General features: G+C 37.8%; 1 protein-coding gene across 1 annotated transcript; it reads left to right on the forward strand.

Moving 5' to 3' along the window:
* The first annotated feature begins 57 nt into the window (after positions 1-57).
* APC2 (anaphase-promoting complex/cyclosome 2) lies at positions 58-15377 on the forward strand. The gene is given in 17 exon segments (XM_089166190.1): positions 58-542; positions 679-768; positions 1260-1491; positions 3476-3657; positions 3660-3773; positions 4004-4075; positions 9280-9524; positions 10256-10672; positions 10859-11060; positions 11213-11327; positions 11518-11600; positions 12773-12892; positions 13286-13374; positions 13448-13529; positions 14214-14405; positions 15075-15143; positions 15232-15377. Coding segments are annotated over 17 exon segments (2664 nt in total). The 5' UTR covers positions 58-308; the 3' UTR covers positions 15358-15377.
* Positions 15378-16753: the final 1376 nt, after the last annotated feature.

Raw genomic sequence — 16753 nt, forward strand, 5'->3', positions numbered from 1 at the left:
TGTACGGTTGTACCCATACTTCATCGTTTGGTTAAATAAAAAAATGGCGGCAAAAATTCGGCCGTTTAGTTGTTGAGTGTGAGAGATTATGCTAGCGCGCGGCGGCGGAGTAGTGAGTGGTTCGAGCCCAATGCTATATACTGCGCAGTCGGAAGGCACCTATCGTCGGGGAGCCGGATTCTGAAGCTTCGCACTAATCACAGCTCTGAGCTTTCCAGTAAGCCCGACGATTCGCTTTAGACCTAGGGTTTTTAAGTAATTCAGTGATATCATTGCTCGTTTTACATTTGAGTTCACTGCGACAAGCCATGAACAAGGAAGCGGGATATCCACCTTATAATCTGCAGATTTTGGATTCCCTTAGCGACAACTCCATTGATGAGATCTTGGGGAGCTGGAACAGTTTTTGTATGAGCACAGAAATTCTTCTCAAGGACAATGGAGAACTCTCGGCCGGATCGGAGTTCGTTTCCCATGTACATTTGCTCTGCAGACATGGCCTCTACTCGCTTCTCCATGATTATTTTCTTCGCTCACTACAGGTGCCAATTGATATCTAGTGAGATACCTTTTTATTTTTTTTTTTATAATATTGGAATATAAGTAAAAAATAAAAAGAAATCCATATGGGCATCTTCATTATCTGTTGAAATTTGATTTTTTTTATTTCGGTTGCAGGAAACGTTTGAGAAGAATGGTGCATCAAAGTTTTGGCGGCATTTTGAAGATTATGGAGACATCGCCATGCTAGAGATCAACAAAATCCATGTAGGAAAAGCAGTGATTTAGCATACTTATTGAGTATATGTTTCAATTCTGATACATAGCCAGTATGTTTCCAAGCAATTCTGTAAACACTTGGTAGACATGATAACTATAACGTTGAGTTACTAGTCTTGTGTTCATATATTTTTTGTCGGATGAATTCTCATGGTCATAAATTTGTCTTCTTGTAATATATGGTGAAAATTTAGCCACTTTCTGATATATTCAATTATGGAGGGTTAATGGATATGCAAGTATCTCATGAGCTACTATGTGACACCTTTATTTCTTCTTACTAAACGTTTGATGTTTTGCTTAGAAATTTATTTTTCTATTGTTGGATCAGTAATGTGAAGTTTTCTTCGAGGCAATCACTATTGCGGTTCTTCTGGAAACATGTTCCTGCTTACTGCCACTAATCTGTAATGCTTGCTATATTGGGGTAATTCATAGTTCTACTCATACAAAGTTATATTTATTTTGAAATGTCACAGATTCAAGCAGATTGGACCCAGAAAATATTATTGAAGTCATTGGAAGAGATATGCTTAGAAAAAGAATATCTCGAAAAGTGCTTGTTAATATTAGTTAATGCTTTACAGTCATACAAGGAAAGCACATCAGGGGAAAGACCTAATGAAGATGTAGAAAGACGCCATCTTCTTTCTAGATTCCAGTTGATGGTATCTTCGGTACTTATGACATCCCTTCCTCGCTGTTTTCCTGGTGCGTTATCATGGACTTGTTATATATAGCTGAGGGTTGGTTAAATTTGTGCAGGTTAATTTCATAATGGTGGTTTTTTCACTCTTACCCTCTGATGAAAAGATATAAAATGATCTCAATGTGATGATTTTTGTGGTTATGTTAGACGGATCTTCCTTCCTATCTCCTTCGTTGAGAAGTGGAGCACATTTATAAAAGCAGACTGTTCCTAATTATTACTCTGTTTCTAACTGTTACTCATGGTCCAGTCTTAGGGCCTAAGCCATCTGTTCTTTGCCACTATACTTCAAAACATTTTGTTTCTTTGTTGCTTCTAGCAGGCGTCTAAAAAGAGCCAACACATAACAATACTCAAGCCAAAGAGGGTACAGAACTTCCAAAAGGCAACACAGCTTCCATGCGATAACTTGAGCAGAAAAGAGGACAGCAAGAGCTGATATCAACCTTCCAACACCCATAAAAATAGAGTGCCCTAGTTCGTTTCTTCAAATCATGAGCTAGCAACACTTTATTGTATAGCATAGGGGGCTCCTTCCCCTCAACCGGAAGATGAAAAGAACCTCTAAACAATTCCAGCAAGCTTCAACAAATAGAGAATTGAAACTTAGAGATAATGAAAAAGATGTGGTAGTTTGTTGCAATCATAGAGATCTAGCTCTGCTACTGTGTATCTAGAGAGAAAAAATAGAAAAAAGGGAAGGAGAATGAGAGAAGAGAGCAGAAATCTGGCTCTGATACTGTGTATCTAGAGAGAAAAAATTGAAAAAAGGGGAGGAGAATGAGAGAAGAGAGTAGTGAATCCAGTGGATGCTTCACATTAATGTGAAAGCATCCTGAATCTTTAATATATAGCAAGCAGTAGGGTGAAAAGCAAGAAAACCCAGCAAAGATACAGTGTTAACCTCACTATAGCCCTCTCAGGATTAGTGACTGGCACTATCCCCAAGATGGAATTGGGAGTTGAGTCCCTAGGAAACAACAATGAGCCTATTCCTTGGGGAATCAACAACCAGGGGATGAGGAATACAAATATGCCTAGATGATACATCAAAGTAAATAGCATTCCAAATTGAGTTGAGAGAGCGGGATTTGGAAGTCCAAAGCTTGAGATTATGTTCCCACCACAGATGGTGGACCATGGCACCAAAGACAAGCTTACCAATCCGATCACAAATAGAGGTACCTGAAAAGTTACTCAATATCCAAGACCAGTCATGATCAAACCCAAATGAGCGACGGGAGTGGGCCAAATGTAGGCTAGGGCTTTCCTCCAGAGAGAACTAGAGAAAGGGCAAGAAAAGAACAAATGCTCGATAATCCTCAGTACCATTCTAGCAAAGGATACAATTGGGGTTCATAGGGATGTGGCGGGTGATAAGGAAAGCCTGGGTTGGGAGGGCTAAGTTTAGGGCTCTCCAAAGGGTAAGAGAATGACAGGGAATGTGACCTTTGAACCAAACTAGGGGGGCCAGGAGGGGAAGGGGGAGGGGGAGGGGGAGTGAACCAAGTTCCAAGCAGAAGACGTGGTGAAGGATTTGGTGGTGGAAGGGAGCCAAACTAATGTATCATGGGGGGAGAGTATGATTGGGGGGGGGGGGGGAGAGTTCCAAACTTGTGTGAGACTAGGGTGGGGGAGAGGGACCCAGGAACCATTAGAGATGAAATCCGATAAATGGGCGGATTTGGGGACCTATGTTGAACCCTTTGAAGATTTACCTGCAAATTTCATTGGAGTTTCTTTTGAATGTGTTCCATGTGCTTGTGAATTAAGAAAAAGCTACTCATATTTAGGAAGCTATTTCCTTTTGGGAGTTGGAAAGTTCAATCAATTCTTTGTATCATAAGATTGTTATCCTACTCTTTACCTGCCTTTATCTTTTTCATTGTTATAATAATAGTGCAATCATACCGATGCATTTACCTTTGTAACCATCGCGTGATAAATTTTGATCTACTCTTAATAGTGGCCTTATTCATTCTTTAGGGGTACTTCGTATCTATTTCAAGGAAAGATTAGAAGAATTAAGTACAATAATGGCTGGGGACTATGAGAACGATGCTGATACTGATGTGATGGATGCCATGGATTTAGATGGAACAAGCAAGAACTCCTCAAGGGTCACTGAAATGGATATTGATGAAGGTGATCATAGGGGAAAATTCTCACTGAGAACCACAAATTGGTGAAAAACATTGGAAAGGTTGTTCGTGATCTAAGAACTCTTGGGTTTACATCTATGACTGAAGATGCTTATGCTTCTGCCATATTTCTACTTTTGAAGGTAAGTGTTCCCTCCCTACGCGTTTAGTATTTTTTTCTACCTGGCTTTATTTTATAATATTTCACCTTTTTTTGGATGTATTATAATTTTTCACTTGTTTTCTTTCTCAATTTGGCAATTTTAAGTTTGTTTGTTATGATGAATCTGAATTTAGTTCCTGTTCCTGTGCTTTCTAGTGTATTTTGTTTTCTTCTCAAACTATTTCATTTATAACATTGTTTGCATAACAGACGAAAGTTCATAATTTGGCTGGCGATGATTATAGGAATTCTGTTTTGCCGTCCATTAAAGAGTGGATTCAGGTAAAGTTTAGCTTCTCTCAATTGCAACTATCCTGTATTTAGTTCATTGAGAAAATGAAAATTTTAATGCCATGTTTGTGTTGACAATACTTGGCTATCATCCAACTTAGTCATCTTTTTCACTATTTTGCTGTCTTCTCATATATCAGAGTCAAGAAATTCATTAGGATTCTCTTCAATAAATATTTAGGGGGAGGGGGAGTAGAGGAAGGGTTGTCACGTTTGCTACTAATATAATTGCAAAATATTCAACCCCAGTTCCCCCCCCCCAACCCCCAACAATGTCTGTAGAGTCCATCTTCATTATTGATCATGTTGGGTGTATGTATACATATGAACACATACCCAAACTTGGAGAAACTTGCAAAGTTTATATCAAATTGATTAGCATAATTTTCATGGCGTCTAGGTGACCCAAGGCATTGGAGGGGCGCCTAGAAGTGTACTATCCAAGGCACCTCTACAACTATAAATCTGATGAGTTTGTAAGAATAACATGCAAAGGTATTCAAGAAATGGTTATGTACTGTGTACAGAATGAGAATTAGTATTACATATGTGGGTATTGCTGTACTTTCCAGTCTTTTTATGAAAGTAATATGCAAGGGGAGAAGACATCGTGACTCACCTCTTCTCTTTTTGCCATCTCTCCTGTTTTTCCAGACTGCTACAACTGCTATGCTTCACCTTTATAAAGCTCTGTTCTGTTCTGCTCAACGAAACTGAACTTGGTATCAGAACATTCCGATTTTCTCGGGCAGTTTTGAGACTTGTATGTTCCCCAAGCTGTGTTACTTCTGATAAGGAGCTCCATCATAGAGGCCAGACTTTGATTCCTGGGGGTATGTAAGGAAGAACATTATATAACCACAGAAGACAAAATGAAGGTCCATAGAACCATTGATGCTTTCCGTATGGAACCGAGATTGTTCCTGAGTTTACGGAGAAGTCCACCTAGACAGAAGTTATGGAGGTAATAATCCATGAGCAGCTGAAATGGTGTGAGAATCTATTCAAGAAAGAAAGGAAGGGAGGAGCAAGTGAGAACAGAAGAGAAAAGAATTGGCAACTGAATAATGGAGGAGAATATTTTCTTCTCGACTATTTGATTTACTAACATGAAAATGCTAATTAAATCAACCTCCATAGGGAAGTAAAAGGTAGCACATACGAATTACAATATAGGACAATAAGATACTAATCTAGTGCCCAAACTACCCTTATACCTAAGCTCTAACATTTCCACTCAAGATGGGGAATAGATTTAATACATTCTAGCTTGCATAACAGGGTACTTAGTTAAAGAGGGGTGAGCTCCTTGGAAAAGATGCCGACTTATTGATCGCCATCTTTAAAAAAGGACTAGTAATATAGCTAGGATTAATGTTTTCCTTGATAAGATGTCAATCCACCTCAGTATGTTCTGTCCCATCGTGATGCATTGGTTTGTATACTATACTTATTGGGTAATTGCCAGTGCTATCGCAATTAAGTGTCATAGGTGCCTCAATATCAAATACCAACTCATGGATCTGCCATCCCATCCAAGTGCCTACTTTTGGGAACATGCATAGACTGATTCACCACCCTAAGTGCATATGTGATGTTTGGGGGAAGTCAAAAAGACAGATAAAATCAGCTTCCTTACAAACCTCTAATACTTCCCTGTATTATCAAGGGAAGGTCCCAATCTTCTCTTAGTCTATGATTTTGATCAAAAGGGAAGTCTGTGTTGGTTCAATCCAATACCTCTGTCTTCTTCAAGAAGTCTGGGATAAACTTTCTTTGACATATATTTATTTCCTTCTTGTTGAGGGACCCAAATCTTTAATCTCAAACTGTCGACCCAAATAGGTCTTCAGCCAGGCATCTCAGCCTTGTCATCTCCAGTCAATAGAATGCTTGATAGTAAGGGCTGTGATGGTACCATTACCTTGCAGGGTAAGTTAAGTGTTGGCCAGCTTGGCTCTGGGGTACCAATTCTTTGAAGTGGCTTTTCTGGACCTCTCAAACCTAGCCCCCAAGGACTGTTTGAGTTGATATAATGGCTTCTTGAGTAGGCACACTTTCCATTCAGTTGTAGGAAACTTGAAGCTGGGTGGATTTTGCATATACACTTCCTTCTGGATTACAATGGAAGCAAGCATTGTTTGCATCCGACTAATATAAATGGCCTATCTTTATTAGCCACCAAAAATAGAGACCACTCTGATCAAGTTGTGGTTAGCCACAAGCGAAATCTCCTGGTAATCAATCCCATACACATGCTTTTTATTTTTATTTTTTATTTTTTTGTGGGTAAAATGACTCTATCCTTTTAGAGGCAACATTGTATCTCTCGATTGTACCATCTAATTGGTACTTGAATGTGTAGACCCATAGACATCCAATTGGAAATTTCCCCTAGGAAGATCAACTAGTTTCCTAGTATGGTTCTTCTCAAGTTCCATCATTTCCTTATAGATGGCTTTATTTTGCTTTGTGTTACGCATAGCCTCAGTGACTCTTGGAAATGGAAATAGAACACAGGGCAACACTTGTAGGAGACAAAGCATGATGGGAAACAAACTAGGCTGTTGGATCAGTGAAAGCTCTATTTCCTTCTCTAACAGCAATTGGAAGGCTTAAATCATTAGGAAGAGGATTAATGTCACCTCACAGAGGAGGATGCATCTCAGTATGGGGATCCAAGTAGGACTCTTGGCAAATCTTCTTTTGCTTGTCGTCCTTTCTCTTGTATGTGGAAGGGGGAAATCCTTCTTATTACTAGAACCACCAATTGAATTATCATCAATATCATCAAAAGGCCCTTCTTTGTGTTTCCCAGTACAAAACTTGCATGGAAAACTAGACAAAGGTGGGAGGAACAGGATATCAGTCAGCGTCTTCATTCCCAATATTCTCTCCTTGAGGAGGAAGCTGCTAACTAGTGAAGAAGGTATAGATTCACGCATAAATGTGCTCATCAAGTTGCCTTTGGAAAGAGGGATGATAACACTTACATCCATATCCCTCAGAAGAGGAGGAATATCCAACAATTAGGCATTTGAGTGCCTTGGTGTCAAGCTTCAAGCTGACAGATTTATTGACATGGACATAGTAGACATGCCCAAACAGCTTGGGGAGGAAGAGAGAATGCTGAGGACTGAGGAAGTCCAAAGGAGATTTGGAGCCAAGACTTGAGGCAAGAAGTCCAGTGGTCATGCATTGATTAGAAAAACAATGATAAGAAGGTTTTCAGGTGACAAAGTACTGGGTGCCAAATAGGAGACTCCTAGTGACTTTTACTAGATGGCGATTTTTCCTCTCATTCACCCTCTTTTGTTGAGGCACATCAGCAGACTTAACACCTAAAGGATAATGCTTTGATTAGTAGAAATCGGTGGAGCCCCATACACATACTTGCCCCTTTATCAAATGAACAATTTGAATGCAAGCACGGAATTGGTTACAAATGAGCTGATGAAATTTTTTAAAGGCACCATATATATATATATATATCCCCCCCCCCCCTGAAAAAGCTCCAAGTTGGCCTAGTATGGTCATCAGTAAAGGAAACAAAATAATGATAGCCTAAAAAAGAAGTAGCGGTACTAGGCCCCCAAACATCAGAATCTATTACTGTGATAGGGTTAAGAAGAACGACAATGTTTACAAAACAAATATGTTTCACCACTTAAATTCATGGGAAGAAGGAACGGAATGGAACCAATGCCACAAATTTTGCCTCATAAGTCATAACATTGGAAAAAGGTGGCCTAAACATTGAAACACAACACCACAGAGTCAGTGAGTACTATTGTTATTATGCTAAAACATTTAAGACTAATTAGCAGGCAAACAGAATGTTCTTGGGTAAGAGTTTGAGTCCCTTTTCCTCTCGTTTACTTCTAATGAGCTCCCAATCCTAAAAAACATAGTGAGATGGAGAAATAGAGACAACAATTCAAGAATTTGGTTACGGTTCACAAAACAAGTAGAGTAGGTGTCCTAGCACTGGGATGTGTCTGTCATATTGGCAGTGGCTACAGAGTCAATAATCCATGAAGAGGCAATGGAACGCGTGGGTGGTTAGGTCTGTAACTTGAAAGATGCTGAGTCTTGCACTGTAGGTGTAAAAGAATAGCTATTCAGATTGACAGAACCCTGTGGAGTGCCCTGTGCATGCAATATCATCCTGAGTGAGAGGACTGTTGTCTGTCTGTTAGTCCAGATGGATACCCCAACCTCATTTGTTATAGTGTATGCTTTGGCTTCTGGTCTCCTGTTGTGATGCATACTAGGGCAGCAGCCATAAAGTATTCAACTTCTCTTTCTAGTGTTCCAAGACTGCCCACGGTGATCACAGCTGATTCCATCCCTGTCATTCACTTGGGTTGCCCCTTGGTCTCTTCTTTTGACTGTTAACATAATATTGGAACACATGTAGGAAGTGGGGTGATTCCAAATCAAATATTCAGAAAAAAGCCTTTTTTCAGGTTTGAAACTATGGTCTTGCAGAGAAAAAAGTGAGGGTACCTGCAACAGGAATTTTTGGGAAGAAGAGCCTCATAACATGTGTGTGTGTCTAGTATCACGTTTACAATCTCTCTCTTTGATAAAAGGGATAGGAATATTGGGATTGTGAAAAGGAAAAGGAAAACAAACGTAGACCTCTTATTGTAAAGGTGCATATTACCTACATATGTGTGATGCACAATTTCTATAATGTTCCATGGCTTCTTTAGTTAGGTGTTTGTTATATGAGTCATAGATATGGTTGGTTCTGTGATTCTGCTAAGACTCCCAACTCCAAATGATATTTTTTATTTTCCCTTGTAGAGTGAAGGAGCCGGACGAAGTTATCTGACTTGGATTTTGTTTGAACATCAGAATATAGTCTTTGCTTCCACTGACTTCTCTTCTACAACTTGTCTGGTTTATAAGTTTTGATATCATTACAGTTTGTATCAGAGATTCTACTTTGTGTTAGGTCAGTTGTGACATAGGTCTACAATATACATAACTATGACATTATCATCTTCCCCAGTTTTTGAATTCATGCATGGTAGTTTACTGTTAAGCTGCAGTGTGTGCATGTTTGTTACACTTGTATTTTGTATTGTTTGGTCCATTTTTCTGATTTTCTCCTCTTCCTTATGGGTATCAATTCATTCATGTGTTACTGCTGCATGCTTTTAGTATCCTTTTCTACTTCTATGCAGGCTGTTCCGCTCCAGTTCTTGTGTGCTCTTCTCTCTTATCTTGGTGATGCAGTTACTTATGATTGCCCCTCATCGGGTCTCAAATCACCGCTGGCTTCACAGCCGTCTTCGTGCTTCTCTGGTATTAATGCTCCCTCTGAAGGACTCATCAGATGGCAGTTGCGCCTTGAGTATTTTGCGTACGAAACGTTGCAAGATCTGAGAATAGCTAAGCTTTTCGAGATAATTGTGGATTATCCTGATAGGTAACTTTCTTAACATTGATTTTGCAGATTTCTTTTTTCTGTCGATCATAGTTTCAATGGCTCGGGTGCCCTTGTACTTCTGTTTTAATAATGATATTTATAAGTTGATATGTTCATCAATAGTGCAAACACTTCCATGAAGAGTTCAAAGTATCTACTTTCACTAAGATATATACTGGATAATTTGCTTCGAGGAACTGGGTTCTAGCTTCGGTTTCCTTTCTGACAGTGACACTTCGATGGTTCATTTGGAATGCTTCAAAATCATGCCGTAACAGAAATATTGTGGTTCTCAGTATGATATCATAAACTGTGTAATAAAATTCCTCTTGTAGTTAGCCAATTCTAAGTTTGAAAACAAAATTTCTTCTTCTGAAATGAGAGATTTTCCAATGCTTTACAGAACTTGGATTCAATGTTTTAGTCACTAATCAGTAGTCAGGAAAGCCTTGGAGTCTGAACTAATTCTTTTTCTTCCACGACCTCTCTCTCTCTCTCTCTCTCTCTCTCTCTCTCGTCTCTTCAGATGGTTTTCTGCTCAAATTGTAAGATAGTTTAACGTTGAATCTTTCTTAGGCTGTTAACCTTCTATATGGAAAAAATTAGTGTATTTAACAAACATGATGTGTAAATTACTTTCATGTTCGCTTTGTAAATTTAGTAGTTGGTTGTTGTTGTTTTAATTTATTTTTTATTTTTTTTAATTACAAAAATTACTATTTCTTTTGCAGCTCTCCTGCAATTGAAGACTTAAAGCAGTGCCTAGAGTACACTGGGCAACACTCAAAGCTTGTTGATTCTTTTATCTCTGCTCTACGATATCGATTGCTTACTGCTGGTGCTTCAACTAATGACATATTGCATCAATATGTTTCAACTATCAAAGCACTCCGGACAATAGATCCAACTGGTGTTTTCCTTGAAGCAGTAGGTGAACCAGTAAGAGAGTATTTACAGGGAAGAAAAGATACCATCAAATGCATTGTGACTATGCTTACGGATGGCACTGGAGGAAACCCAAATGGGAGTGGAAATACTGGGGATAGCCTCCTTGAAGAGTTGAATAGAGATGAAGACAATCAAGAGAATGCTGGTTGTGATGATGATTTCAACACTGATGACAAGCAAGCCTGGATCAACTCTGAACGGTATGTTTAAATCGCTGTTATCGACATATTTTACTTGATCCTGGTTATGAGGCTATTCCTCAACTGATCACATGACATGGCGTTTTTCCCCTGTACCCTTCTTTTTTGTGAATGAGTAAGGAATGCTGCAGCTTATGGTATTTGAAGGTAGATTTTTTCTTACACTAGTCCTTTTGTTGTTTTCAGCTGGGAACCTGATCCAGTAGAGGCAGATCCATTAAAGGGCAGTAGAAATAGAAGGAAGATTGACATGCTTGGGATGATTGTTGGCATTATTGGCTCAAAGGACCAGTTAGTTAATGAGTATCGTGTTATGCTGGCTGAAAAGCTTCTTAACAAAACTGATTATGATATTGACTCAGAAATTCGTACTTTGGAACTACTAAAGGTGTGTTCCCTTTCTATTTGATTATAGCAGGATCTTTGTTGACTTTATCAGAATGACCTTCAGTTAACTTTGCTTTATTTTAATTTTTAGTTGGTACGTTGATTTTTGGACTTATATAGTTTGACACTTGTATCTCTCATATTATTTTTCAGATACACTTTGGGGAGAGCAGCATGCAACGATGTGAAATTATGCTAAATGATTTAATTGACTCAAAAAGGACAAACACCAATATAAAAGCAACTACAAAACTGGCATCACAGAGTGGTAAACATTTATCATTTCTTTATTCCTCCCCAGATCCTCCTTTTGTATGGCCATGTCTTTGACTGCTTAGTTTCTGAATCCAGTTGTGGGGAGTTTGTTCAGAATTCATGGATTTAGAAGAAGGAATCTTTACCATATATCTCTTCCATTGGCCGGTATAATCTCATTGAATAAATCTATATGTTGTCAGATGCTGACCAAGTAGAGAGTGGAGTATCTCTTGATCTTCTTGATGCTACAATCATATCCTCAAACTTTTGGCCACCAATTCAGGTATTGACCACATGATTTAGAATCATTAGTTTCAAGAATTATTTATTAATCTTGAAATATTAGTTCTTCAAGATATACTTCAAATGTTGAGATTTGCTTTTTAAATATATCTAAGATGATGGCACATATACAGCAATAAGTACATAGCCTTGTTGCAACAATATGGGGTTGTATGCATGGATAAGAAAAATGATGGCAGATATATCTGCCAAAAATTACAAAAAAATATGATAGATTTATGGGCATTTTGCATCATCACTAATAACTTTTGGTGACCTGTTTTGCTCCACATCAATGAAAATCTCTTCCATATCGGAAATAGGTATCTGGACCAGCAGAGGATTTATAGACTATTTCACGGGAAAATTCTCCTTGCATCTTTTTTGTGGAAACAAAACGTGGCTGAAGTTGTGCTTGGAAAGATCAATAATTTCCTCTCTTAATTAATTTTTATGTACCAATGCATATCATGACGAAAAAAATGAAAACTTATGATCAATTGCTCATTCACTATGACTTAATTCAGCAACTATCAATCTTGAGAAGTATTGCAAAGAAATTAATCCTCCCTTCTTTTACTTGAACAAAATTAACATTCTATTTCAAAAAATTGACCAGAACTTCTATTGGTAGGAATTGAAACATGGGAAACCTCTACTTCAAATATCTTTTTGACAAAGTTTTAGAACATAAATAAAATTAGGATATATTATCTCCTACTTGAAAACTCAAAATTTTATTTGGAGACAAACTAAAGTATTCTAGTTGTGATGAGTTTGGAAGAAAAAACCTTCACTAGCCAATGTCACAATTTTCCAGCAACTGTTAACTGACGAAATTTTAAGTTTGAAATACAAATGATATCATCCACGGTTTCATGTTTACCTATTCATCTTGCTGTTGAAATATATAGTAGAATACTAGTGAGTTGTTGGAGTCTTTAAGTTTGTTCGGAAGTGTGTTTATAACTCTCTGTATTTGGAGTCTCTATGCAAAGTGTGTGATTGTCAATTGAACTTTAGAATTGCAGACAGTGTCAAGATCTACCTATTTCTTTTATCATTGCATTTCCATTTGATCTTCATTAAGTATAGTTGTTTTTATAACATTTGATTGTTGATTGGCCAAGACTGTCTATTTTTCTGTACAAATGACCTTGAGAGAAATGGCAGGAAGAATCGGTTAACATACCTCGGCCTTTGGACCAACTTCTCTCTGATTATGCAAGAAGGTTTAATGAAATCAAGACACCGCGCAAGCTGCTGTGGAAGAAAAATCTTGGTACCGTTAAGGTTAGATGGTTGCGCATCTTGTAAGATATCATTAGTGCCAATTGTTAATTTGTTATGCATTACCATATTGATTTTAGGTGATTTAATCAGGGATGAACAAAGGATTACGAGGGTAATCTCATTGAATGAATAGTATTCCAGAGTTTGGTTCACTGATATTTTATTGTTTCCTGTTTCAGGTAGACCAAAAATATGATACTAATTTAGTTAAAATAACATGTAATTCCATGTTGTATAGGGTGACGAGGGTCTTCTCCTTCTCTCTTCTTTCTTCATTCTCATTGTATAGGGTTAAAATTTTAATTTTAATTTTTTTAAAAAGTTGTTTAAGTGGCTACCCCCTCACTCCCTCTTCATCCTCGTATTTAAACTCTAGTGTTTCTTTTGTTTCAGCTGGAGTTGCAATTTGATGATCGGGCAGTTCAATTCAGTGTGACTCCAGTTCAGGCAGCGATCATCATGCAATTTCAAGAACAAACTAGGTAAATTGTGGTGGATATCTTATTGGTTTTTAATGCTGCAATCATGTTATAACACTGTATTATCTATCTTCAGCTGGACCTCCAAGAGCCTTGCAGCTGTTATTGGGGTACCTGTGGACATGCTTAATCGGAGGATAAATTTCTGGATAAGCAAAGTATGTTTTAGCTGTTTCTTACAAGGATATTTTGTTTGCTATTTATTCTTGGCAAGTCCATGTAATTGCTGTCATTTTGCTCAGTACACTCTGTATTTTAGAGACTCCTGTCTGAAACAGATTCTTAAGTTTGAAAATTCTGTGTCCATAACCCAAACAGTTCTTTTCTGCGAGAAGTGTATGTGTCCTGACTTCTTTATAAGAAAAACATATCCTTAAACAGAAAATAAGGGCTGATGGGCTCCTCTAGAACAAAAACATAAGGTCTCTTAGCTGGCAAAATAGATCCAAAAAGGTCAAATGGCAATGAAGAACCCTGTTCAATTAAGGGGATAATCTATGTATATTGACAGGCAATGCACAAAGTTTTATTTCAATGTGAGAAACTTATAACATTCTGATCTTTAGCTTCATGTCTCAAATTTATGGTTTAAGCTGTAGCATCACACTGTGTTATCCCTTGTGGTAATTGCTCTTATGCATGTATGTATCTTCTTTGTTTGGATGATTCAGATTCTGTTTCTTACTTTCCTCTTCATCTTCTTTTTTCACTTTTACTATTCTTCCACTGCAATGGCTTGAACTGTAAAGTTTTCTCACATTCCAAGTAAAATATTTATATTTTAAGCACTTCTGACATTATGGTACAGATTGGTAAATCCTGCTTTTTGGTTTTGTTTCCAGGGAATCCTTGTAGAATCAGGGGTTTCAGATTCTGATGACCACATATTTACTCTAGTGGATGGGGTGGTTGATTCAAATAAAAATGGCACTAGGAGTGGGGCCTGTGACGAGCTTCAAATGGGTGATGAGGAGGGAGAAAGATCTATAGCATCTGTTGAGGAGCAACTACTTAAAGAGATGACTGTATATGAGGTTTGTGTTGAACATCATACCTTTCATGTCTTATGTCTTTGAAAAGAAATTGACGATAAGGTAGCAGCAGAATCATATATGGTTTATTTTTTCTGACATCCTAAATGGACAATGTTAATGTGAAGGGGAACAATTTTGGTTGGTCTCTGCTCCACAAAGCCTTACCTACATCCTGTGACTCTGCGAGTACCTGGATGACTCCCTATTTTGAATTTTAAGGGGAGTCTGATTTGAAGTCTTAATAGGAATTTAGAGTTGATAGGTGTAGAGACATCCATTTGAATAGTTCTTAAAAGAGAATCAGTTACTGTTTGTCAGTACTGGCTCATGTAATTTTTTTAGTTTTGTTACTTGTGCTATTACATGGAAGTGGAAGCCGTTGATAAGTTGGGTCCATTGCAGTATCATTGGCCATTGTGCATCAATACTAATATTTGAGTATATGTATCCATTTGGATGCTTTGTTGTTATGGCAATATTGTGTCAGCACAAAGCTCTATCTGAGACCTGGTTGTTAGATGCTAGGTGTCAGGTTATTTAAGACAGGTTCTTCTCAAAAAATTAAAATCAATCTTATTGTTGAAAAATGCAGTAGCACCTACCTTAGGCAAGCGACAAAGTTTTGAGTCGCAATGTGAGTGTGTTTTAACTGATTGTTTCTGCATGCAGAAATTTATTTTGGGGATGCTTACTAATTTTGGCAGCATGGGATTGGAAAAGATCCATAATTCTTTGAAGGTAACAGAACCTCAAAGTCTCAAACTCCTTGATATCCTTTGGGACAGAAGTAACTGAGAAATTCATATTAATGGAGAAAATTTTTCAGATGTTCTGTGTTGCTGATCCTTCATATGACAAGTCACTCCAACAGCTGCAAAACTTCTTATCCGGGCTCGTTTCTGAGGAGAAACTTGAACTAAGAGATGACATGTACTTTCTGAAGAAGCAGTGACAGAGAAAAGGTTGGAGTAATGTAAGTTGCGGATTCAAGATGACGCAATTTTGTTTCCCAGTGCATTGTAACATACCGTTTAGAATTTCTTCTACATAAGATTACTCACAAAGAGTTTTCCTGTCTGATTTGTTCAGCCAGGCTACACTGAATGATGGAGATGTAAGAAAATCCACAAGCTGGGATTTCAGGTCCATTGATACTAGACTTGGTTTCTGATTTGAAAATTTTATATGTTTTACATTACTTTTTCTAGCTTAACTGAACCTTCTCTTCAGGGTTTGGAATAAGTGCTGGGTCCCTTGAATTTGATTATCTCTGACATTTATCCCTAAATTCTGGTTGGGATAGTAATCCATGAAAGATCAGATCCCCAATCCTTCGCCTTTTATTTTCACTGGACTGGTGCATTACCTGTTGGACTGGCTGTGCAGGTTGAGTTATGCTGCTATGGATTTTGGATTCGATGATCAATGATTTGGAAAGAAGCTACTTAAGTCTTAGCTGCTACATACCATTTGTAATTCTTTCCATAAATCCTTAGCGCTCCTCCGTCTGGTTTGATGTCAAGTGTTGTGATTAAATATTATATGGGGGAAAAGCCATTAGGATGGCAGAAATAGTCATAGTAATGTAAATAACATATTAGTGAAAAGTGGAGTAAAACATTCCCTTTGATGTACTTTTGTATAAGAAGAATTTAAGTGATGTATTTAGTGAATTTTTGTTGTTCACCAAAAAAATTAGAAGGTTTGATTTTGGGGCATATTCTACCAGAAGTGAACATTCAAGAAGACCAATGATCGGTTGATTTACTCATTATTCTACTTCTCCATGACAGGCAATCAAAATTTCAGTTCTGTTTCCAACTGCATAGCTATACTATGAACTGCTGGATCAAGGAGATCTACAGGTTTAACTGGGGTCCTGGTTTTATAAATCTCATGTGGTCAGTAGATACATACCATTCAGACTTCTGATATCATTCGCTGAAGCTGCTAAGTAGTTAACCTCTTCATCCATCTTCTTTATTTTCCATAACAAAATAGAATCTCAAATCAACAGTCAATCCAACGGAGGACTTCTGTGTCATCATTCTCAGATGGGAAGCCAAGTAAAGTAGGAAAATAGATATTCTGTAATCAGAAAGTAATGGGTCTGATACTTTGGGTAAAGTGGGTTTTATTGAAGGAGAATCTAATGGGGACCAAGAGAACAGGGTAGTTTTGAGATGGTGAAAGAGGTCAAGAACAGGTTTATATGATCAGAAATATTAAGAAACAGATACCAGAATATTGGGGATCAAATTTGAACTGAATGGATATCAAAAGGATCGAGGAGCAGGTATTCTACATCTTCAACATCAATGTTGAAGGATTTGTCTCAGAGGAGGTGG

The sequence above is a fragment of the Hakea prostrata genome, chromosome 8 (genome assembly GCF_041222555.1).
Source record: "Hakea prostrata isolate BN-2017 chromosome 8, UWA_Hpros_2, whole genome shotgun sequence".
Lineage (NCBI taxonomy): Eukaryota > Viridiplantae > Streptophyta > Magnoliopsida > Proteales > Proteaceae > Hakea > Hakea prostrata.